Genomic DNA, 19,109 nt, shown 5'->3' with positions numbered 1-19,109 from the left:
AAGCAAGCCCAGCACACTCAAAAGTGTTGTGCTGATACTCCCAAGTGCAAAGTGAAGTGCCTGCAGATGAGCACGCGCAGAGGCCCCTGCGGACGCAGCAGAGCTATGAAATCCAAGAGGGAGGCACATCAACAAGGGGGCAGAGACCGTAAGAAGGTGGTGAAGGGACCACAAAGGGTCCAGGGTGCACATTGTGACTGCTTGATGGCCAGATGTTATTATGCTTCCTCAGCGCCGCGAAACTGCTTCAGGGGGAAACAAACATTCGGAGTTGGAGTGCAATGCTGGCAACGCAACCGCACACACGCAGTGTGTAAAGCGAGTACAGTTATATTCGTTGCTCATATCATTGTTCTTCTTATATTCTCAGCTTGTATGTGGTGCTGCTCGGTTTGGCATTGGGCCAGTCCTGATACCTGCAATAAAAACTATGGTCCTCATTAAATTCAAGGGGAAGTTAGTCCACCCCCCAAAAAATCTTCACAATATGTTCTATGCAGCCCCACTATTCCAAATACGGCATTTTTGTTAATATTGCGTTAGTGGAATATGAGTTAAGCAGCCAAATCCAGCAGTTTTTATACGTATCAGCAGGCGGCCATTTTGCCAAATGACATCACCGTTGCGCAGGTCCAATCACAGCAGTTTCAGAAAACAGGAAAGCTGTGATAGGTCGCGAGGCCGCCATATTGCTCCTCCCGAGAAACGTTTCTCGGCATACGATGCGATACATTTACAGTATCGGAGAACATTTGAGAGAGTACTTAGTAGAAAGTAAAACAGCATGATTTATGGTGTTTTAAATTTATTATACATAAACAAGAGGACTTCAGACATTTTCCAACTTGCATTAACTCATTCAAACCCAAAAACGTATAAATGTTTTTTAATACTTTGTCCTGCACTCCCAAAAATGTTTTTTTTTTTAATGCTAGAGCATACAGAAGGCTTTGATATAGCTTCTGACATGAAGAGGGCGCTTAAAGCAATGGTAACTATTACAAAAACAACGGTCAGCAGCTGCCAGCAGAGTATATGAGATCAGCACGGGACATTTTGCAACAAGCACTTTTTTCCCAGTGTTTTCAACAGGTTTGTGAATAATGATGAAACTTAGCTATATTCTAACGCTAATTGCTGCAAAACGGAAACAGATACAAATATACTTTTTTTCCTGATGAAAGAAGAGACTCCAAAATTTCTTTTGGTAGGTTCCATGTTTTATAGCAATAGAACACGATATTGTGTGGGCCTTGCAAAATCAGTCAAAATACAGTAAAACAGTAAAAACGCCTGGGAGTGAATGAGTGAATGAATCTTCCATAAACGTAAAACTCCACACTGAGAACTGCCACGGTAGACGTGCTAACCACTAGCCCCGCCCTTTTAAAATGTTAAACCGCGAAGTGTTAAATTGCAGCCATCTGCTGGCGCGAGTCTCGGAGCTGCCGCGGAAGCGTTTGCAGTGGGCAGGCCGCACAGCATGACGACGGCTTGCAGCGAGTGAAGAGGAGGAGGCGCTCTAATTAAACTTGTATCATCTGCCTTCTGCCGCTCTAAATGCGTCGACGGGCTACCAGCATCTCGCGCTCCACTTCCTCCAACCGACTCATTTCAACATGGGGGAGGTCTGCTCCTTTCGGTACAAAAGAAGGAAAGGAAGAAAAAAAAAAGTGGCAATCTAATGATTGTAAATGTACAAAGCCACAAACAAGAAAAAAAAATAAATCAATTGTGGCCACAATTTAGATTAAAACGTGAGCAAAATGCCAATTCATGGCCATCAAATACTCATTTGTGGCCATTGAGGAGCCGAGAGTGTAATAGTAGAAAGAATGTTACTTTATAAAAGTAATTAGTTATAGTTACCAATTACTTGCTTTAAAAATAGTGCTGTCAAAGTTAAAGCGTTAACGAATTAATTAATCACAAAAAAATGATCACATTTGCTCCCAAAGACGTATAAATATGTTCTATTTTTAAATGTTGTGTCCCAAAGACATATTTATAGGCAGCCTCTCAATTGCACACAACGGGTGAAAGCAATGGTAGTAATTACAAAAACGGCCAGTAGGTGGCAGCAGAGTATAAGAGATCAACCAAGTCCATGTTGAAAACAAACTGATTTTCCCACAGTTTTAAAAAGATTTGTGAATAATGATGAAACTCAGCTATATTATGATGCTGGTTGCTGCAAAAATGGAAACAAATACACTTTTTTTTCCTGATGAAAGAAGAGACTAATCTTACTTTTGGTAGGTTTCATGTTTTTATAGCAAAACAACACAATATCCCACAGGCCTTGCTAAATCAGTCAAAATCTAGTAAAAGAGCCAGGAGCGAAGGGGGTTATTTCAATGAAAATGGCTGGGAATCAAAGAGTTTTAATCATGTATTAACACAGATTAATCACACGATTAATTTTGACCGCAGATGATCGTTTTAGCTGACAGTGGATGGTTACGTAAAAGGTAGAATAGGTTGTGTTTGAGCAATAAACACAATTACATGCATTAAAGTAAAGCATTTCATAAATGGTTGTGTATGTCATTCAGAATATTTGTTCATGTCAAACTATTGGGGTCATTTTAATTTATGCAAGCAATTAACTGATTAGAAAAAGAGCAGGGCGAGCGTGTGCAGTAGATCAAAAAATGTTGAAGACGTCCTCATAGCGTTAAATGTCGGAAGAATTAACATATAACAGGCGCTCTTCAAATTTAGTGGGGGAAAAAAAATGTTGATTTAAAAAAAAAAAAAACCTTTGTAATTCAACGATTAACTCATTCACTCCCAGTCATTTTCACAGAAGCAATCCCGGCTGTTTTACTGGATTTTGACTGATTTTGAAAGGCCAACAGAATACTGTGTTCTATTGCTATTAAAACACGCAACCTACCGAAAGATTAAAGTCTGTTCTTTCATCAGTAAAAAAAAAAAGTATATTTCTATCTGTTTCCGTTTTGCAACAATTAGCAGTAGACTATAGCTAAGTTTCATCATTATTCACAAATCTATTTAGAATTCTAAACAATTTAACTTTTTTCCAACATTGCCCTGGTTGATCTCTTATACTCTGCTGCTACTTGCTGCCTGTTTGTGTAATAACTACCATTTCTTCAACCATTCTTCGCAGTTGAGAGGTTGCATCAAAGCCTTCTGTATCCTCTAGCATAAAAAAAAAAATAAAAAACAAAAACGTATAAATACGTCTTTGGGACATCTAAAACATTTATAAAATAGAACATATTTATACGTTTGTGGGAGCAAATGAGTTAATCATGATTAATCAAAATTCTAAGATGTCAATCTGGTTTAAAAATGTAATCGTTTGACCGCTCTATTTAAAAAGTAACTCAGCAATGGAGTGACTTCAAAATGTAACTCATTACCACTACTTGAACAACAAATAAATGAGAAGCACTCTAATGTACTGGCTGGGGGTCACTTTTTATGACGTCACTTTTTTAGTCAAGTTCTCTTCAATTTAAAGCAAATATTGTTGATTTAGTCTTAATTCACACACTCCTTCCTCACAAACGAACGCGTCCATCTGATTGCTAAGATTGGACAAAGCACTACTTTTGTCCAAACTCCGTTTTCTGTGAGAAAATGGTTTAATTTTCTAACAGCTGTCCTTGTCCTCCTGCTAACTACCAAAGAATGGAAAAAGGCACAATCAAACTTTTTTTTTTTTCCTGGTGAAAGAAGAGAGTTAATCTGTTTATTTTTTGTCGATTTGGTGTATCTAAATCATAGAAAACAACACTCTGTGGAAAAAAATAGCATTCAGCTACGACCATTCAACTTTCAGCATTCCCGTGCAATTTCTCCCGAAATTGCACTTAGTCTAGTTAGAATAAATCCTCCAATAGCTTTCCATACAGTGTCAACTTCCTACAGCTGAGGTTGAGGGGGGTGGGGGGAGTTCAGGAGGGGGTGGTGGTGGGGTCTCACAGAGGGGGGAGGGTGGGAGGTCCTCTGTGGAGCACGTAACCCGCTTACAAATGAACAAACTCACGCGCCGTGCACGCCACTTTTTTTCTTTTTTCTTTTTTGAGGGGGAGGCGTTGCGCATCGGCGGCGGCGGCGGCTGCGCTCCCTCCGTCCTCCATTCCTTCCTTCCTTCTACTCTGCTTGGGACGCGTCTCGCTCGCTCTGCTCGGCACGGCATCAGCCGGCCCACTTGGCCGCGCGACACTGCGGCGTGGCGATGGGATCACGCAAACGTAAAGCCATCTGCCATGCCGGATCCGCATCGGGGGAGCTGCTCCTCTCGCTCTTCTTCTTCTTCTTCTTCTTCTTGTTGGAATAAACTCCAGCGGTTTGTGGCACCATCTCGACGCGCAGCCCGGACCGCCAGCCTCCATCGGCAGGCTTATCGGCGGCAATAAAAAAAGGAAAAAAAAAAAAAAAAAGGCTACTTAGGCTTTCCGGACGAACCGCCACCACCGCCGCCGTGTTGCTATAAATCAAGCCCGGAGCATCGGAGGGAGCACCCGGGTGCAAAGACGAATGGTTCGGGTAACTCTATTTTTTTTCCTTTTCTTTTTACACTTCACTATATATCAGCCATGCACGCTTGTGTTCTCCTAATAGCCAGGGTGCGAATGAAACAGGTGTTATTAATAGATGGGCGAGCATGATGAGATTTAAAAAAAACAACAGTTTTCACGCTGTGAGTGCTCTCCACATGCGGCGCTACCTGAGAAAGTCAACAGATGTTTTGACCTCCGCCAAGGCTCAAAAACTCATAATGAACCCGTCGTGCATATTCACGGTTTGACAGTCACCACTTAATTCATTCAAACCCAAAAACGTATAAATAAATTTTTTAATACTTTGTCCTGCACTCCCAAAAACGTATTTATGTTTTGTTTTTTTAATGTTTTTTTTTTTATGCTCGAGCATACAGAAGGCTTTGATAAAGCTTCTGACATGAAGAGGTCGCTTAAAGCAATGGTAGTTAAAACAGCCAGCAGGTGGCAGCAGAGTATAAGAGATCAGCCAGGGCCAGGTTGCAACGAGCTCTTTTTGCCAGTGTTTTCACCAGGAATATGAATATTGACGAAACTTAGCTATATTTGATTTCTAATTGCTGCAAAATGGAAACAGATACAAATGTACTTTTTTTTCCTGATGAAAGAAGAGACTCCGGGAGTGAATGAGTTAATAACTTCTTTGTAGGCAGAACGGGAAACCAAGACTTGCTGCGAAAAGTGAAAATCTCAAAATAATTGGCACCCTTTCTGCTTAAAAATGCCACAAGATGGTAGCAAAGGACTACCTTTATCTACTTTTGTCAAAATAAAGCTCCTCAATTAACATACTTTCTAGGCACCAGAGTACCACATGATGGTGCCAAAGCACTACTTTTATCATATTGAAAATCCTCAACTCACTTCAACATCATTCCTTGGCACCAAGATGCCACAAGATTGCACCGAAGCACTGCTTTTGTAAATGAAACTCCTCAACCCATCTAGATGCCACAAGATGGTGCCAAAATGAAACTCTGCAACTCACTAACACATTTGCTTGTTATCATGATGCTGCACAATAGCAGCACCAAAGTAGGGCTTGCTCGATTATGGGAAAAAAATAATAATCATGATTATTTTGGCAATAATTGAAATCACAATTATTCAAACGATTATTTTTTGATACAAAACAAGGAATGTTTATGCATTTAAAAATATTAATGCTAATTTATATTTAAAAAAAAAATAGAAACACTTATAATGATGTAAGTTCCTTTTGGACCAAACAAAATTGATCAGATTTATTTATTTATGTTGTCAAAAACTTGAAGTTGGAGTGCAGCATGTGCACTGTGCAGTATGTTTAAATGTAAAAAAAAATAATAATAATATATATATATATATTAAGACAATTGTTTAAAACACTAATTATGCAAGTTCCTTTTAGATTAAGCAAAATGTATTAGTTTTAATTTTTTTAAAAAGTTGCAAATCTATAAATTAAAAAAAACTCAAATTAGTATTAATCTTTTTTCTTTTCTTTTTTTTTTACAATTATGCTGATTTTGTAATCGTGTAATGTAATAATTGAAATTGTAATTGAATTTCGATTAATTGCACAGCCTTACACCAAAGCACTACTTTTGTCTGAATGAAGGCTTTCAAATCCATTTTCAATCTCGTTCCCCAGCATAAAATGACACAAAGTGGCACCAAATTAGCATTTGCTTATTTATTTATTTTTAATATGTTGTGTTTATTCTAGTTTGATGAGAACGTAAAAAAAAAAAAAACGACTTGGTCAATTGTGGCTAGGCTAACCAAATGTATAAATGGCCAGGAGTTGAACAATTTTGAAAAAGAATCTAATTGGGAGTCCCCCCCCGCCGCCCATCAATATTTTAATGCCAATTAAAGCAACTATTTTTTTTTTAATGAGGGTAAATGAAGCATGAATCTACTTCAGTTAGAGTCGCTAACTTACCAAGCACTTTGACTTCTTCATTATGACAACTTGACAAAATTCTACCAAACAAGTGTGGTGTAAACATAAGTCACTAAGCAACAATATTACAAACAAATGTGTGGCTTTATCACTTTAACTTTTCATGCAGCAATGATATGATATGGAAACATGTCGACTGCACTGAACTTAATCTAGACACTATAGAAATATTAAGATATCCAATAATATTCTGCATATAAAGTCATGTGGGATAGGCTCATGCTCACCAGCGCCATGACAGAAAATGGATGAATGGATTGACGGTTCATGAATGATGAGAAAAATTGTCGTAAAACGCAGGCAAATGTCTTTTGTGTGGCGGTAAGAGAAAAGATCAACAAGAGCCCAATAATCCCCCCCGCCCCCCCAACATCCCTCCACCTGCCTACACGCCATCACTCACTCTTAAAGCGAAATTGGTTGCCTCACCTTGTCAACGGCGCTGTCACCTAGCAGACAAGGAGGAGGGAGAGCGCCGGTGATGAATCGGGCCCTGATTGATGAGCGCGGCAGACAGGTGGGCCATCAGCACCCCCCCGCTGACAACACAAACACCGTCAGTCAAGTGGGAGATTTCCCCTCCACGTATCCAAAACCATAAAACCTCCCCGCCGCCTGCCATCTTGCCGATTATCAGCTTTTGCCGGCCCACGGGGGCCAACAACATTTTCCAATTCATCCAATTTGTGGCTGGCAATAATCAACTTTTTCTGAGGGTGATGAAACAAAAGGGCTGTGAGACAATCAGATAGCAAGGCAACGCCGGCGTGATCTGCGCGTGTCCACAACTGCCGGGGCCCGGGAGCGCATTAAACATGATCTCCTCGCTTTGATTCACAAAAAGAAAAAAAAAGAAAAAAAGAAAGTAAGTGTGTGATATATTCCAACGGCGCCTGTGATGAATATATTCGCATTCATCCGTGCCAAGTCGGCCGGGAGAAGCGCCTTCCTTCATTTAAGCGCGTGGAAGTCGCTTCATATCTGCATCGGTCTTTTTTTTCTTTCTTTTTTTTTACCCCAAAGAGAGATTATTTATGAACTATTAACATCATGCAGTAACACTTTATTAGGCAGAAAGCCAAGAGGCCGATTCATCTTTCACTTGGAGTCGTATGCTAATTTTCACACTGATCTCGAACCTCCTTTTTTTTTTTTTTTTTTTAAACTGGGGAAGAGTTTGTCGGTTATCTTCAATGTGTCAGATGGCGTGCCGAGGAGACGGCAAGGACCTTTTTTTTTTTTTTTTTTTTTTTTACTCTTTCAGGTCTTGCATCCGCCACTGGAAAAAATATTCCTGCAAGTCAAACCTCATCACTATATCGTAGTTGACCTCTCGTGACCTCGCAAAATTTTTAGAAGGAATAATTCTCAGCAGTGAAAAGTGAATATTTTGTTCAGAATGAATCTGACAACTTCATTAATTTTCATGTACAATTAATACCTTTAAAAAGTCTTTTTTTTTTCTGTTTTCTGGGTTTGCTCAGTAAACTGAGCCATGATTGGCCGTTACCGATTTCCTCAGCACAGGTGATGTCATCATCAGTCGACAGTAGTGTAGAAAAATGACTCTTTAAAGTATGAAAGGGATACTTGACTCATTGAACATTTTTCAGCAGTGAAAAGTTCATATTTTGTTCAGAATTAACTTGATAACTTCATTATTCTTCATGTACAATTAATACCTTTAGAAAGCAATTTTTCTACTTGCTGTCGATTGATGATGACGTCACCTGTGCTGAGGAAGTTGGCAACAGCCAATCATGTGTCACCTGTTTTATGGGTTTGGTCAGTAAACTGAGCCATGATTGGCTGTTAGCGACTTCCTCACCACAGGTGATGTCATCATCAGTTGACGGCAAATAGAAAAATTACTTTTTAAAGGTATTAAATTTACATTAAAAAATAATGAAGTTATCACATTAATTATAAACAAAATATTAACATTTTAATGCTAAAAATTGTTCAATGAGTCAAGTATCCCTTTAATATTTTGTCCAGAATGAATTTGAGAACTTCATTAATTTTCATGTACAATTAATACCTTTAAAAAATCATTTTTCTCCTTGCTGTCGACTGATGATGACATCACATGTGCTGAGGAAGTAGGTAACGGCCAATCATGGCTCACCTGTTTTCTGGGTTTGGTCAGTGAACTGAGCCATGATTGGCTGTTACCGACTTCCTCATTACATGTGATGTCATCATCAGTCGACAGCAAGTACAAAAACGACTTTTTAAAGGTATTAATTGCGCATGAAAAATAATGACGTTACCACCTTAATTATTGACAAAATATGGACTTTTTAGTGCTGAAAATGGCTCAATGAGTCAAGTATCTCTTTAAGCTATTATGTTAATACAATACAGATATCAAATACTCCGTTGGCGTGAGGCTTCCAACGTGTCAGCATTTCTCTCCCTCATATTTGATGTGGTAAGCTGAAATTAAGGTTGAAAAAAAAAAAGCCCATTTACTATCTTCTACTCAAAAACTGTACAGATTTCAAATCTGAAGCAGCGGAACGCCGCCATCTGCAGGGATCTGTTCGTCATTACGGTGTTTTACAAACGCGAATTTCACAGACGAGCTGGGCGAGACTTTCCTCAACAACGATCCCTTTGAAAAACGTACTTGACGAATATACTCGTCAGAGGCACTAAACGTTTGCATTCCGGTTGACGAATATAAACGTCGATGGCAGTCAATGAGTCAGCTCTTTGACTGCTAAACCGAAAAAAAGAACAACCCCGGCAGTGCCAAACGATTACGAGCATTTTCACTCATCTTTGTTTATTGAACATATAAACATAAACAAGTAACAGAAAAATTAAAAAAAATTCAAAAGAAAGAAGAAACTTATACAATCATTAGTGATAGTTTACATGTTCAAAGGGAGTAAGAAGAAGTTGAAAACTTATCTAGTCCTACCCCTTATTCTTTGTATCTTTTGACTTATTTCATTATTAATAAAGTAAGTTAATACATTTCAATAAAAGAAAAACGTGTAATCCTGCTCGTGTATACAACTGCACTTTGACATTTACGTACATTTGCCAATAGCGTATGTACATCTGTTCTTTGGTAATCACCATTTGAAAATAGGTCATTTGAGCGACATAAGCAAAAATAGAAAAGAGAAAACAAGCTTTTTATGAAAAGATACATTTTCTGCACAACAGTGACTTTGACGCTAATATTTTTTTTTTTGACGATCTGTGAATTTGATTTAATGTGACAAAGGCTTTGATCATTCACGTCAGCCTTGAAAACATTATGTTTATTGTAATTTCATACATTTTGAGCCCATTGAAAAGAGATACAATGCTGCCATCTGCTGGCCATATTTAGTGGATGTTTTGGATTCCACAACCCATTGACCAGGCAGCGCTCCTTGAGATGTTGCACTTCCCATTGAGTAAAAAAAAATAAAATAAAATGCAGTTGACGTCAATTAATGTTTATGGCGGCATTCATTAGGATTTTAGCATACGTCGTTAAACGTTTTTGGCGGTCAAACGGCTAATAGACCCTTTTTTGACGTCGACTATTTGGGAGCGATTGGGGTTGTAACCTTCCCCCGATTACCTTAATGCCCCACCCAAGAAGGATTTAAACTGCACTGTCATTTGCCATTGGGTGCCACAAGACGGTGACGAAAAAAAAATAAATAATCAAATCACTTAAACTGTTCCTTGACTTTAAAGATGACTACAAATGGCACCGCAAATTCAATAACAAAGGAGTTTGTCACTGTCGAAATGATCGAGAGTATGCGGTTGTTTACCGCGTTTCCTTACCGCCTGTTGCCGTTTTCTCACTGTCAAGAAATTCAAGTGTACCATATAACATTGATTCAAGACAAGGAAAAAGAAGACTTGCTCGCAAAAATTTGTCACTGACACACTTGAAATTTACGCTAAAGCTGTCACATGAAACAGAACCAAGCCATATAATTCTGTCGAACGAAAGCCTACTTAGCTTCATGCTAACAGATAATGCGGAACATCATAGACTGGTTATTAGTAGGGGTGGGAACCTCTGGCTACCTCACGATACGATGCGATATGGCGATACTGCGATTATGATTATCCATATATTGCTCATGAAATAAATCCACGATAAAACTCATCATAATAATAATAATAATATAAATAAATAAAAATAAATCAAATCAAATAAATACATACAAATAAATAAAATAAAATAAATAAATAATCAACAAATAATCATAAAATAATAAATAATACATAATAAAAAAGTAATATAAAATAATATAAATATAAATATAATATACAGACATAATATATATGTATATATATATATATATATGTAAAAATATGAATAAAAAATAATAAAATCATAAAAAAAAAAACAATAATAAACTAAGCTCATGCGTCTCCTTTACCTGAAGACTTGCGTCCATTTCCCCGCCACTCTTATGAAGCACGCCCCCTAGTTGCCCGCCAAGTAATTGCTCAATAAGGAATGAACAATGGAGCCATTATAGTGGCTGTATATTAACTACAAATATCACGATACTTGCGTAGACGTATTGATAATCTATCGGGAGACAAAGTATCACGATTTATCCCAATATTGATATATCGTCACACTCCTAGTTATTAGGGATGTAACGATAAGCACAATATCGTGATATTGCGATATTAAAAATGCCACGATACCGTCTTCATCGTCGTAATGTTTACGATATTTAAATGCAACACATGCTCTGTAAAAAAATAAATAAATGATTTCCATTTGTGCAGTTCTAGCAACCTCTGGTCGCTACATTTTTTTTTTTTTAGTGCAATTTAATTTTCATTAGGGATGTTTTGGCCCTTCTATGTTGAAAATCTACACTAATTGTGAGAGGATGGGGAACATAACATGCCTGTGAAGCAAGTCAATAAGTGGAGGAACTCAATGTGTGAGTGCATTAACGAAGCACAATATTGTGTTTTTTTTTTGTTTTTTTACAATGTTATGACCTTTTTTAAATTTTGCCAAAAAGCCCCCCTCCCCCCAATATCGTGATAATCATCATATCGTGAGCTTCATATCATGATAATATCGTGTCATGATGTTTGGATATTGCTCATCCATACTGGCTATAGGAAATTAGAATAGATGTTATGCTAATTGTGGACTGGAGCAGCAATACATGCAAATTGAGATATTCCTTTTTGATATGTAGGAACAACGAGCATTATTGCGACTTAGTAGGGGACCTCCTCTGCCTCTTCTTCTTACTCTTAGTAGATTGAAATGTGTTTCAAGCATGCTGGGAGATAAAACTATAGATAAAAACAAATGTGATATAGTCTCTATCACAGATTTTCATGCATCATCACACTCCACCGTCCTCATCCCAACACGTCCGAGCGGCTAAACTATTCGCTATTATAATGGCATCGATCGGCGTGAAGGGTTAATACCCTCTGGGGACGGAGCGGTAGTCGAGTGTCGGCACCGTTTGATAAAGACTGCACGTGGGACAGATCTCGCCGTGTGGAGCCAATGATCATCGCTCATTGCGCAATCAATAGTGAGGTTTATTCTGCGGCTGAGTTACGAGCCGCTGCGCGGCGTGTCCGCTAAAGACGCAAAAAAAAAAAAAAAAAAAAAAAAAGTCATTTGTCGCTGTTCGTTTGGAACCGGAGGGATTCTTGATGGCGGCAGAATGCAAAAAGTGTGCAAAATGTAATCACACTCTGTAGTCAAAGTACTCACAGTTGTGCAAAAGAAAAAATACGCCGGCAAAAGGACGGTATTTGAAGTACGTAAATAGTACTTACAGTAAAAATGTAGAGACTACAAGTAGCAAAAGTAGTCACATGCTGTACTTAAGTACTTGTGCTAATTTAGTACTTAACTCGTTTGCTGCCATGAACGTATAAATACAATCTATATTAAATGTTTTAAAGTGTTCCACAGACGTATTTATACGAGTTTTTTTTGTTTGTTGTTTTTTTTATGCTAGAGCATACAGAAGGCTTTGATGCAGCCTCTAAACTGCAAAGAATGGTTGAAGAAATGGTAGTTATGGCACGAATGACCAGCAAGTAGCAGCAGAGCAAAGGAGATCAACCAGGGCCATGTTGAAATAAAGCTCAACAAACAACGTTCCCTTGTTTTCCGCTGGGGTTAGGTTCCAAAAAAAATACCCGCAATAAATGAAATCCGCGAAGTAGCTAGCTTTATGTTTTACATTTACTATAAATGTTTTAAGGCTCTAAAACTCCTTTTTGCCTAGTGCAAAATTGCACTAAAAAAAAATCTGCAATACCACGAGGCCGTGAAACGTGAACCACATTATAACGAGGGAACACTGTACTCCCAATTTTAATTAATTTGTGAATAACGACGAAACTTAGCTATATTCTAATGCTAATTACTGCAAAACAGAAAAAGATTAAAAAAAAAAAAAAAGTACAGAGTGAAATGTAATTAAAAATCCATCCATATATTTTATATATCATTTATCCTCAGTACGGTCAAAAGTAAAAAAAATTTTTACAGTCAGTTGCATACAATAATCATTTTGATAAGCTGTCATAAGCTGCCAAAGTAAGTAGGGCTGGGTCTAAAATATCGATATTGAATCGATATTCCTTTTCATAGCTCAATATTGATTTATAATACCACGAATCGATACGTTTAATACGCTTTTTTCTCCCCCCGTAAATTCATGTGCCCCCCAAAAGAAGTAAGGTAAAAATTGGACATTAGACAAAATGTGGATGCAAAACTATATGGCTGTGTGTCTTACAATACAGGTAAAATTGTTATTATGTATTTATTAACCACTCACTGGAATCGTAGTATAAAATCTGTTACAGGAATGTAAATGTCGTGATTTTTGCCACTTTATTTACACAGCGTGGTGGTTACAATTTATTTCAATTATTATTTATGGTTTTCGACCAGGTCATGTTCAATCAAACATACATGATACATGATGAATGTAACTGTATTGGTTTCAATTATAAATGTAAATATTCATATTTTTACAAACGCACCATGTATTTTGCAGCATTGGTACTTCTCTAGAATGTATTCCATATCAAAGTCAAATTGGAACTGCATGAAATTGTTAACTGAACCGAAAATCAATTTGAATAGTTAATTGAATCAAAATTGGGCCCTTCTGAATTGATTGGAATCGATTTTAGAAATCTGAATCGATACCCAGCCCAAAAAGTAACTTAATCAACAGCTGAATTTACCACTCGCCCCATTGTCACCCGCAGAGATAAAAAAAAATTAAATTAAATTAAAAAAAAACTCATTATGACAGAATAGAAAGTACATACATCCGCTTTCAAATGTAACGAGTAAAAGTCATTCTAAAAATAAATCCACAAATCTACTCAAAGTGCAGAAACGACATATTTGTAACTTTGCTCCTTCCTACCGCCGGCAAAATACAAGACAAAACGAGCGAGATAACGGAAGCAACGGCAGCCAAGTGAATCAATTATGAATACAGTGCAAGAGCAAATTGCAAGTGAAACAAAAGTTCAGAGTGCTCGCAATGGAATATCTGAGAGAGGAAGCAATGAAAGGAAAGACATTTTGTGAGGTTGAACCGTCTTCACAGCAGTCAACTTTGGCCGACGATGAAAAGCGCTCGTCACACATTGTTTACCATAGTTCATAGTTGTTCTCTTTTTGTGCTTTTTGAAGTTGGCAAATGGCAAACGTTTCTTCATTTGGCAACGGTGGTCTAACATGGAAAATCCTAAACAAATTGATGTGCATTCTTATAACTGTAAGTCTTGCTTGTGTGAGTTGCTTAATACTAACAACAAATTAAACTGTTGGGTAAAGTTTCTTGTTTGACTAACTCTTTTACTGCCCGCATTATCCCCCCCCCCCAAAAAAAAAAACCGCAGCGCCAGCCGATTTCGAGCATTTTAACTCATCTTTCAAGGCAAACAGAGGCAAGGCAAGGCAGAATTGTGTGCTTTTACTACATATAAAACGTGGGTACCAAATGAAAGATCACGTTCCATTCTTTCATTAGGAAAAAAAAGTATATTTCTAGCTTATTCCGTTCTTTAGTAATCACCATTTGAAAATAGGTAATTTGAGTGACATTGAGCAAAAATCGAAAAGATCAGGCGAAAACAAGATTTTTGTAAAAAGATACATTTTCTCCACTTTAACGCGAATATTTTTTGTTTAGTGACGTGTGAATTAGATTTAATGTGACAAAGGCTTCGATCATTCATTTCATCCTTGAAAACATTCTATTTCATCAGATTCCGTCACGTTTCATTGTAATCACTTTTTGATTCCACAACCCATTGTTGACCAGGCAGCGCTGCTGCACTTAGACGTTGCACTTCCCATTGATTAAAAAAACAAAACAAAAACAGAATTGACGTCATTTAACATTTATGGCGGCATATATCGTGATTTTACTAATGGTTATTAAACGTGTTTGGCGGTCAAAGAGTTGATTCTGTTACATCTTTTTAATGTTAACTCAATTTTATGAATTATGATAAAATTACTGTATCAATGACTAGAAAATGCAGCCATATTTCTATTACTTTTTCCCCACTTTTATGTTTACAAGAGTATGAAAACTTATTTTACTGTACATTTTAATGTACATGTAAAACAGATATAAAATTTGTGATTAATCGTGAGTTAACTATTGAAGTCATGCGATTAATTACGATTAAAAAAATTTATTGCCTGACACCCCTTGTAAGATTCCATATGATGTGAAAAATCTAACCAAAAGTGCAATGCATCTTTCCAGGCATGGTGCCGACGCCCCAGGTGTGCGTCTCCGCCCTGGTGACAGTGAGCACAATGGCGGTGGTGGACCTCTACCTGCTGGAGCAGAGCATGCTGGGAGCCCGCGGGCTGCCGGCGCCCGGCGCCTGGCCGTGCGCGGCCGTGCTGCTGGGCGATGCCGCCTTCCTGCTGGCGCTGCGCTTCGTGTCGGCCGGCGTGGTGTCGGAGGCGCGCTCGCCCCGCCGCGGCTTCGCCAACGCCCTCTGGTTCCTGTTCCTGTCGCTGCTCCAACTCAAGCTCTTCTTCGTCTGCCACAACTACCGGCAGGAGCGCCGGCCGCCCGACCCGCTGGCTGGCAAGGTCCTGACCCTACTGCTGTCCATCTGCCTGCCGTCCCTGTTCCTGATCCTGACGGGTGCCGACTACATGAGCCCGCAGCGCCGGAAGCAAGAGGTGCGCGGACGCCTGCTGTGGGTGGTGGTGGACCTGCTGGATGTTTTGGACCTGCAGGCCGGACTGTGGGAGGCCCAAGGAGGGGCGGCACCGGGGGCGGGCCCCGAGCAACGGCTTCCCATGTGGGCCGAGGGTCTGGTTTTCTTTTACTGCTACGCCCTCCTGCTTTTGCTACCGTGCGTGGCGCTCACCGAACTGGGCGCCACGGGTCTACCGGGACAGAGGGGCCCCCGCAAGGAGGCTCTATACCCGTGGCTCAGCCTGGTCACCATCAACGTCTTCACCCTGGGCCTGAGAGGGGCAGGCATGCTGTGGTACCAGGATCCCCGGATCTCAACGGTGTTTTTGGGCAAGAACCTGCTCGCACTGGCGGTCAAGCTGAACTCGGCCTGGGAGAGGCGCAAGCAGGAGCGCGGGCCGGGAGGGGGCCTCGTCGGAGGGGGGACGGTGGCCGGAAGCGGGGCCGAGGAATCGACGCTAGCGAGTCAGGGATCGGAGCGGGAAGGGAAAACGCTGACGCGCTCGCAGGCGCACGCGAGTCCGGGACACGCCGAGGAGGCGCCCTCGTTCATTTCCCGTGAACTCTAGATGCACTCCCACGTGCGCACAAAATGTACAGTTGTGCATAATCTATGCACACCCACGGCCAAAAAAATAAAAGGCCTGACAAGCCAAACAGATGGACACAATGGATGCAATGCTACCTTGGATTTATGCACACTTGGATCACCGTGTTGGTTTGTTTGTGGGCGTCGACACTGAATCGACTTCACGCTGAAAAGATTGTTTTCCGAGAATGTATGTCTAACGGCTCCTGGTGCTCATATCCTCTGCAATTCATCGCCGGCGGGCGGAATCTTCTTATGCCCAAATATGGTCAAACACTCTATAAATAGATACGACTTGGTCTGTCCCCACTCTGTTATTTTATACATTATTAAAGTGATACATGACTCATTGGACCATTTTTAGCAGTGAAAAGTTCATATTTTTTTCAGAATTAATTTGATAACTTCATTATTTTTCATGTACAATTAACTCATTCACTCCCAGCAGCCATTTTCCCAGACGCAATCTCGTTTTACTGGATTTCGACTGATTTTACAAGGCCCACAGAATATTGTGTTCAATTGCTATAAAAACATGGAACTTAACAAAAGAAAGATTAAAGTTTCATCAGAAAAAAAGTATATTTCTATCTCTTTCCGTTTTGCAGCATTAGAATATAGCTATAAGTTTCCTTTTTCAACATGGCCCTGGTTGATCTCTTATACTCTTCTGCCACCTGCTTTTTTTTTTTTTCAAAAACGACTATTTCTTCAACCGCTCTTTGCAGTTGAGTGGCTGCATCAAAGCCTTCTGTATGCTCTAGCATAAAAAAAAACAAAAAAAAAAACATTTAAAAAAAACAACAACAAACAAATATGTCTTTGGGACACGTAAAACATTAAAAATAGAACGTATTTATACGTTTTTGGGAGCATTTTTCCTGTTGCTGCCGACTGATGATGACATCACCTGTGCTGAATCATGATTCACCTGTTTTCTGTTTTCTTTTTTTTTTTTTTTTTTTTTTTTTCTGTTTTCTGAGTGTGGTAAGCAAACTGAGCCATGATTGGTCGTTACCTACTTCGTCAACACAGGTGATGTCATCATCAGTCGACGGCAAGTAGGAAAATTACTTTTCAAAGGTATTAATTGTAAATGAAAAATAATGAAGTTACCACATTAATTTATAGACAAAATATTAACTTGTTAATATTGAAAATGACTTTGGTTATACCCCCCCCCAAAAAAAATATTTCCTGTACTCTCCGCCACGAATATAAATAGTATCATTCGTCTATGTTCTTCTGCAGATGAATTAATATGGAACTTTTTGCACTTTCTGACAATGAGAGCGCCACTGCCACCTACTGCAATGGATGTGCAATTACACTTTATGTTTTTTTTTTTTTTTTTTTTTTTTTTTAACTTCCTGAAAGGTCGTCATTTTGGAGATGTGAAGATTCTGCCCGACAGCGACGATTGTTTGTCTAACTCTTTGACTGCCAAAGACGTTTCATGATGATTAGTAAAATTCCAATGAATGGAATGCAATCTTTCATTGAGTAGCCACATTGTATATGTAGTAAAGGCAAACAATATTCTTTTTGCCTTGAAAGATGAGTTAAATGCTCAAAAGCGGCTGGCACTGTGGATTTTTTTGTTTTGTTTTTATAACGCCTGGCAGTAAAAGAGCTAATAGCGTAATTGTCCCAAGTCATTTTTTTCAATGTTTCCACAAAACAAGAAGAAGAAAAAAGTTGAGTTGGTTTGATTCAAACTTTATAGATTACGATGAATTGGATGACTGAGAATCTACACAGACAAAGAAGAGAACAACAACAAACACATTGATTGCTTTTATTGATGCTGTGATTGTGAGTTAAAAATGAGTTCGGCATTTACGCTATTAGGCTATCAATGTGTTTTTTCTCTGTGCGTCCTCATTTTCTAACTTTTAATGCGTTTTTAAACTGTTGTGTATTTGCAGTCCGAGTAAAGTCATTGTGAAGGGACTGGGAACTTAAGACAATTATCTTATATGTCCCATGAAAAATCACATCTCTGTTGACAAACGTCTTCGACTGTGTTTTGCTAAATCACTTTGTATTGAAAATGAAGATCTATGGGGAAATGGCAGAATGTTCTCTTTTTTTTTTTTTTTTTTTTTGTCTGAGCCGCTGAGTGGGATGGAGCGTCAGCTTGTTTGATTGATCCTTCGGCTGACTAGCAAATTACACGAATTTAAGACGGCACTTCTCATGCCATCCAAGCACATGGACTGTTTACAACCTCACTTTATTAATTTTTTTTTTTTTTTTTTTTAACACAAAATTAGCTTGCTTGCAAGATTTAAAAGATTGTTTTGTTACAAGTCAGTTCCAATCATTGGAAAGTGCTTGTTGGCATTATGCTCATGATGAACTCATCAGGAACAAATAGAAGCAAACACGCAAATGGTGCTTTCATAAAAAGGATGACTTTCAAGCACGGATTTGCTAAGCACGATATTGTGATATTAAAACTGTATAATATATTTAAATGCAACACTTCTGTTAAAAAAAACAAAAAAAAAAGTCGGGTTGATTTCCATTTGTGCAGTTCTAGCACCCTCTGGTGGCTAGTTTGTTAGTGCAGTTTAATTTTCATTAGGGATGTTTTGGCCCTTCTATGCTTAAAATCCATTGTCAGCTGAAGGGGCACGTAACATGCCTGTGAATCGAGTCAATATATGGAGGAACTCAGTGGGTACGTGCATTAACAACATAACATAATAATAATAAAATAATAATAATGAAACATAATAACATAAAATGTACAAAAGCAAACTATTGTGCTTTTTTTAAGTATAGGCTCAATTTCTTTACAATAT

At 38.7% G+C, this 19,109-nt stretch overlaps 2 protein-coding genes across 4 annotated transcripts in view; one reads left to right on the top strand and one right to left on the bottom strand.

Moving 5' to 3' along the window:
* The window catches only part of mrpl11 (mitochondrial ribosomal protein L11), a 97,616-nt gene that overhangs the window by 25,336 nt on the left and 53,171 nt on the right, over positions 1-19,109 (bottom strand). The window lies entirely within an intron of this gene.
* On the top strand, positions 4,035-17,185 carry tmem265 (transmembrane protein 265). Of its 2 annotated transcripts, none has more exons than XM_077532235.1 (2): positions 4,035-4,518; positions 15,261-17,185. In XM_077532235.1, exon 2 carries the CDS (start codon positions 15,263-15,265, stop codon positions 16,277-16,279), a length of 1,017 nt encoding a protein of 338 aa, XP_077388361.1. In that variant the 5' UTR covers positions 4,035-4,518; positions 15,261-15,262; the 3' UTR covers positions 16,280-17,185. The 2 variants fall into 2 exon arrangements, with proteins under 2 accessions (XP_077388361.1, XP_077388360.1); XM_077532234.1 differs by having other exon boundaries at positions 4,035-4,524.

This window comes from Festucalex cinctus, chromosome 9 (genome assembly GCF_051991245.1).
Source record: "Festucalex cinctus isolate MCC-2025b chromosome 9, RoL_Fcin_1.0, whole genome shotgun sequence".
Classification (NCBI taxonomy): domain Eukaryota; kingdom Metazoa; phylum Chordata; class Actinopteri; order Syngnathiformes; family Syngnathidae; genus Festucalex; species Festucalex cinctus.
The sequence above is the reverse complement of the archived record's forward strand: the minus strand, read 5'-3'. Positions and strand labels throughout refer to the sequence as shown.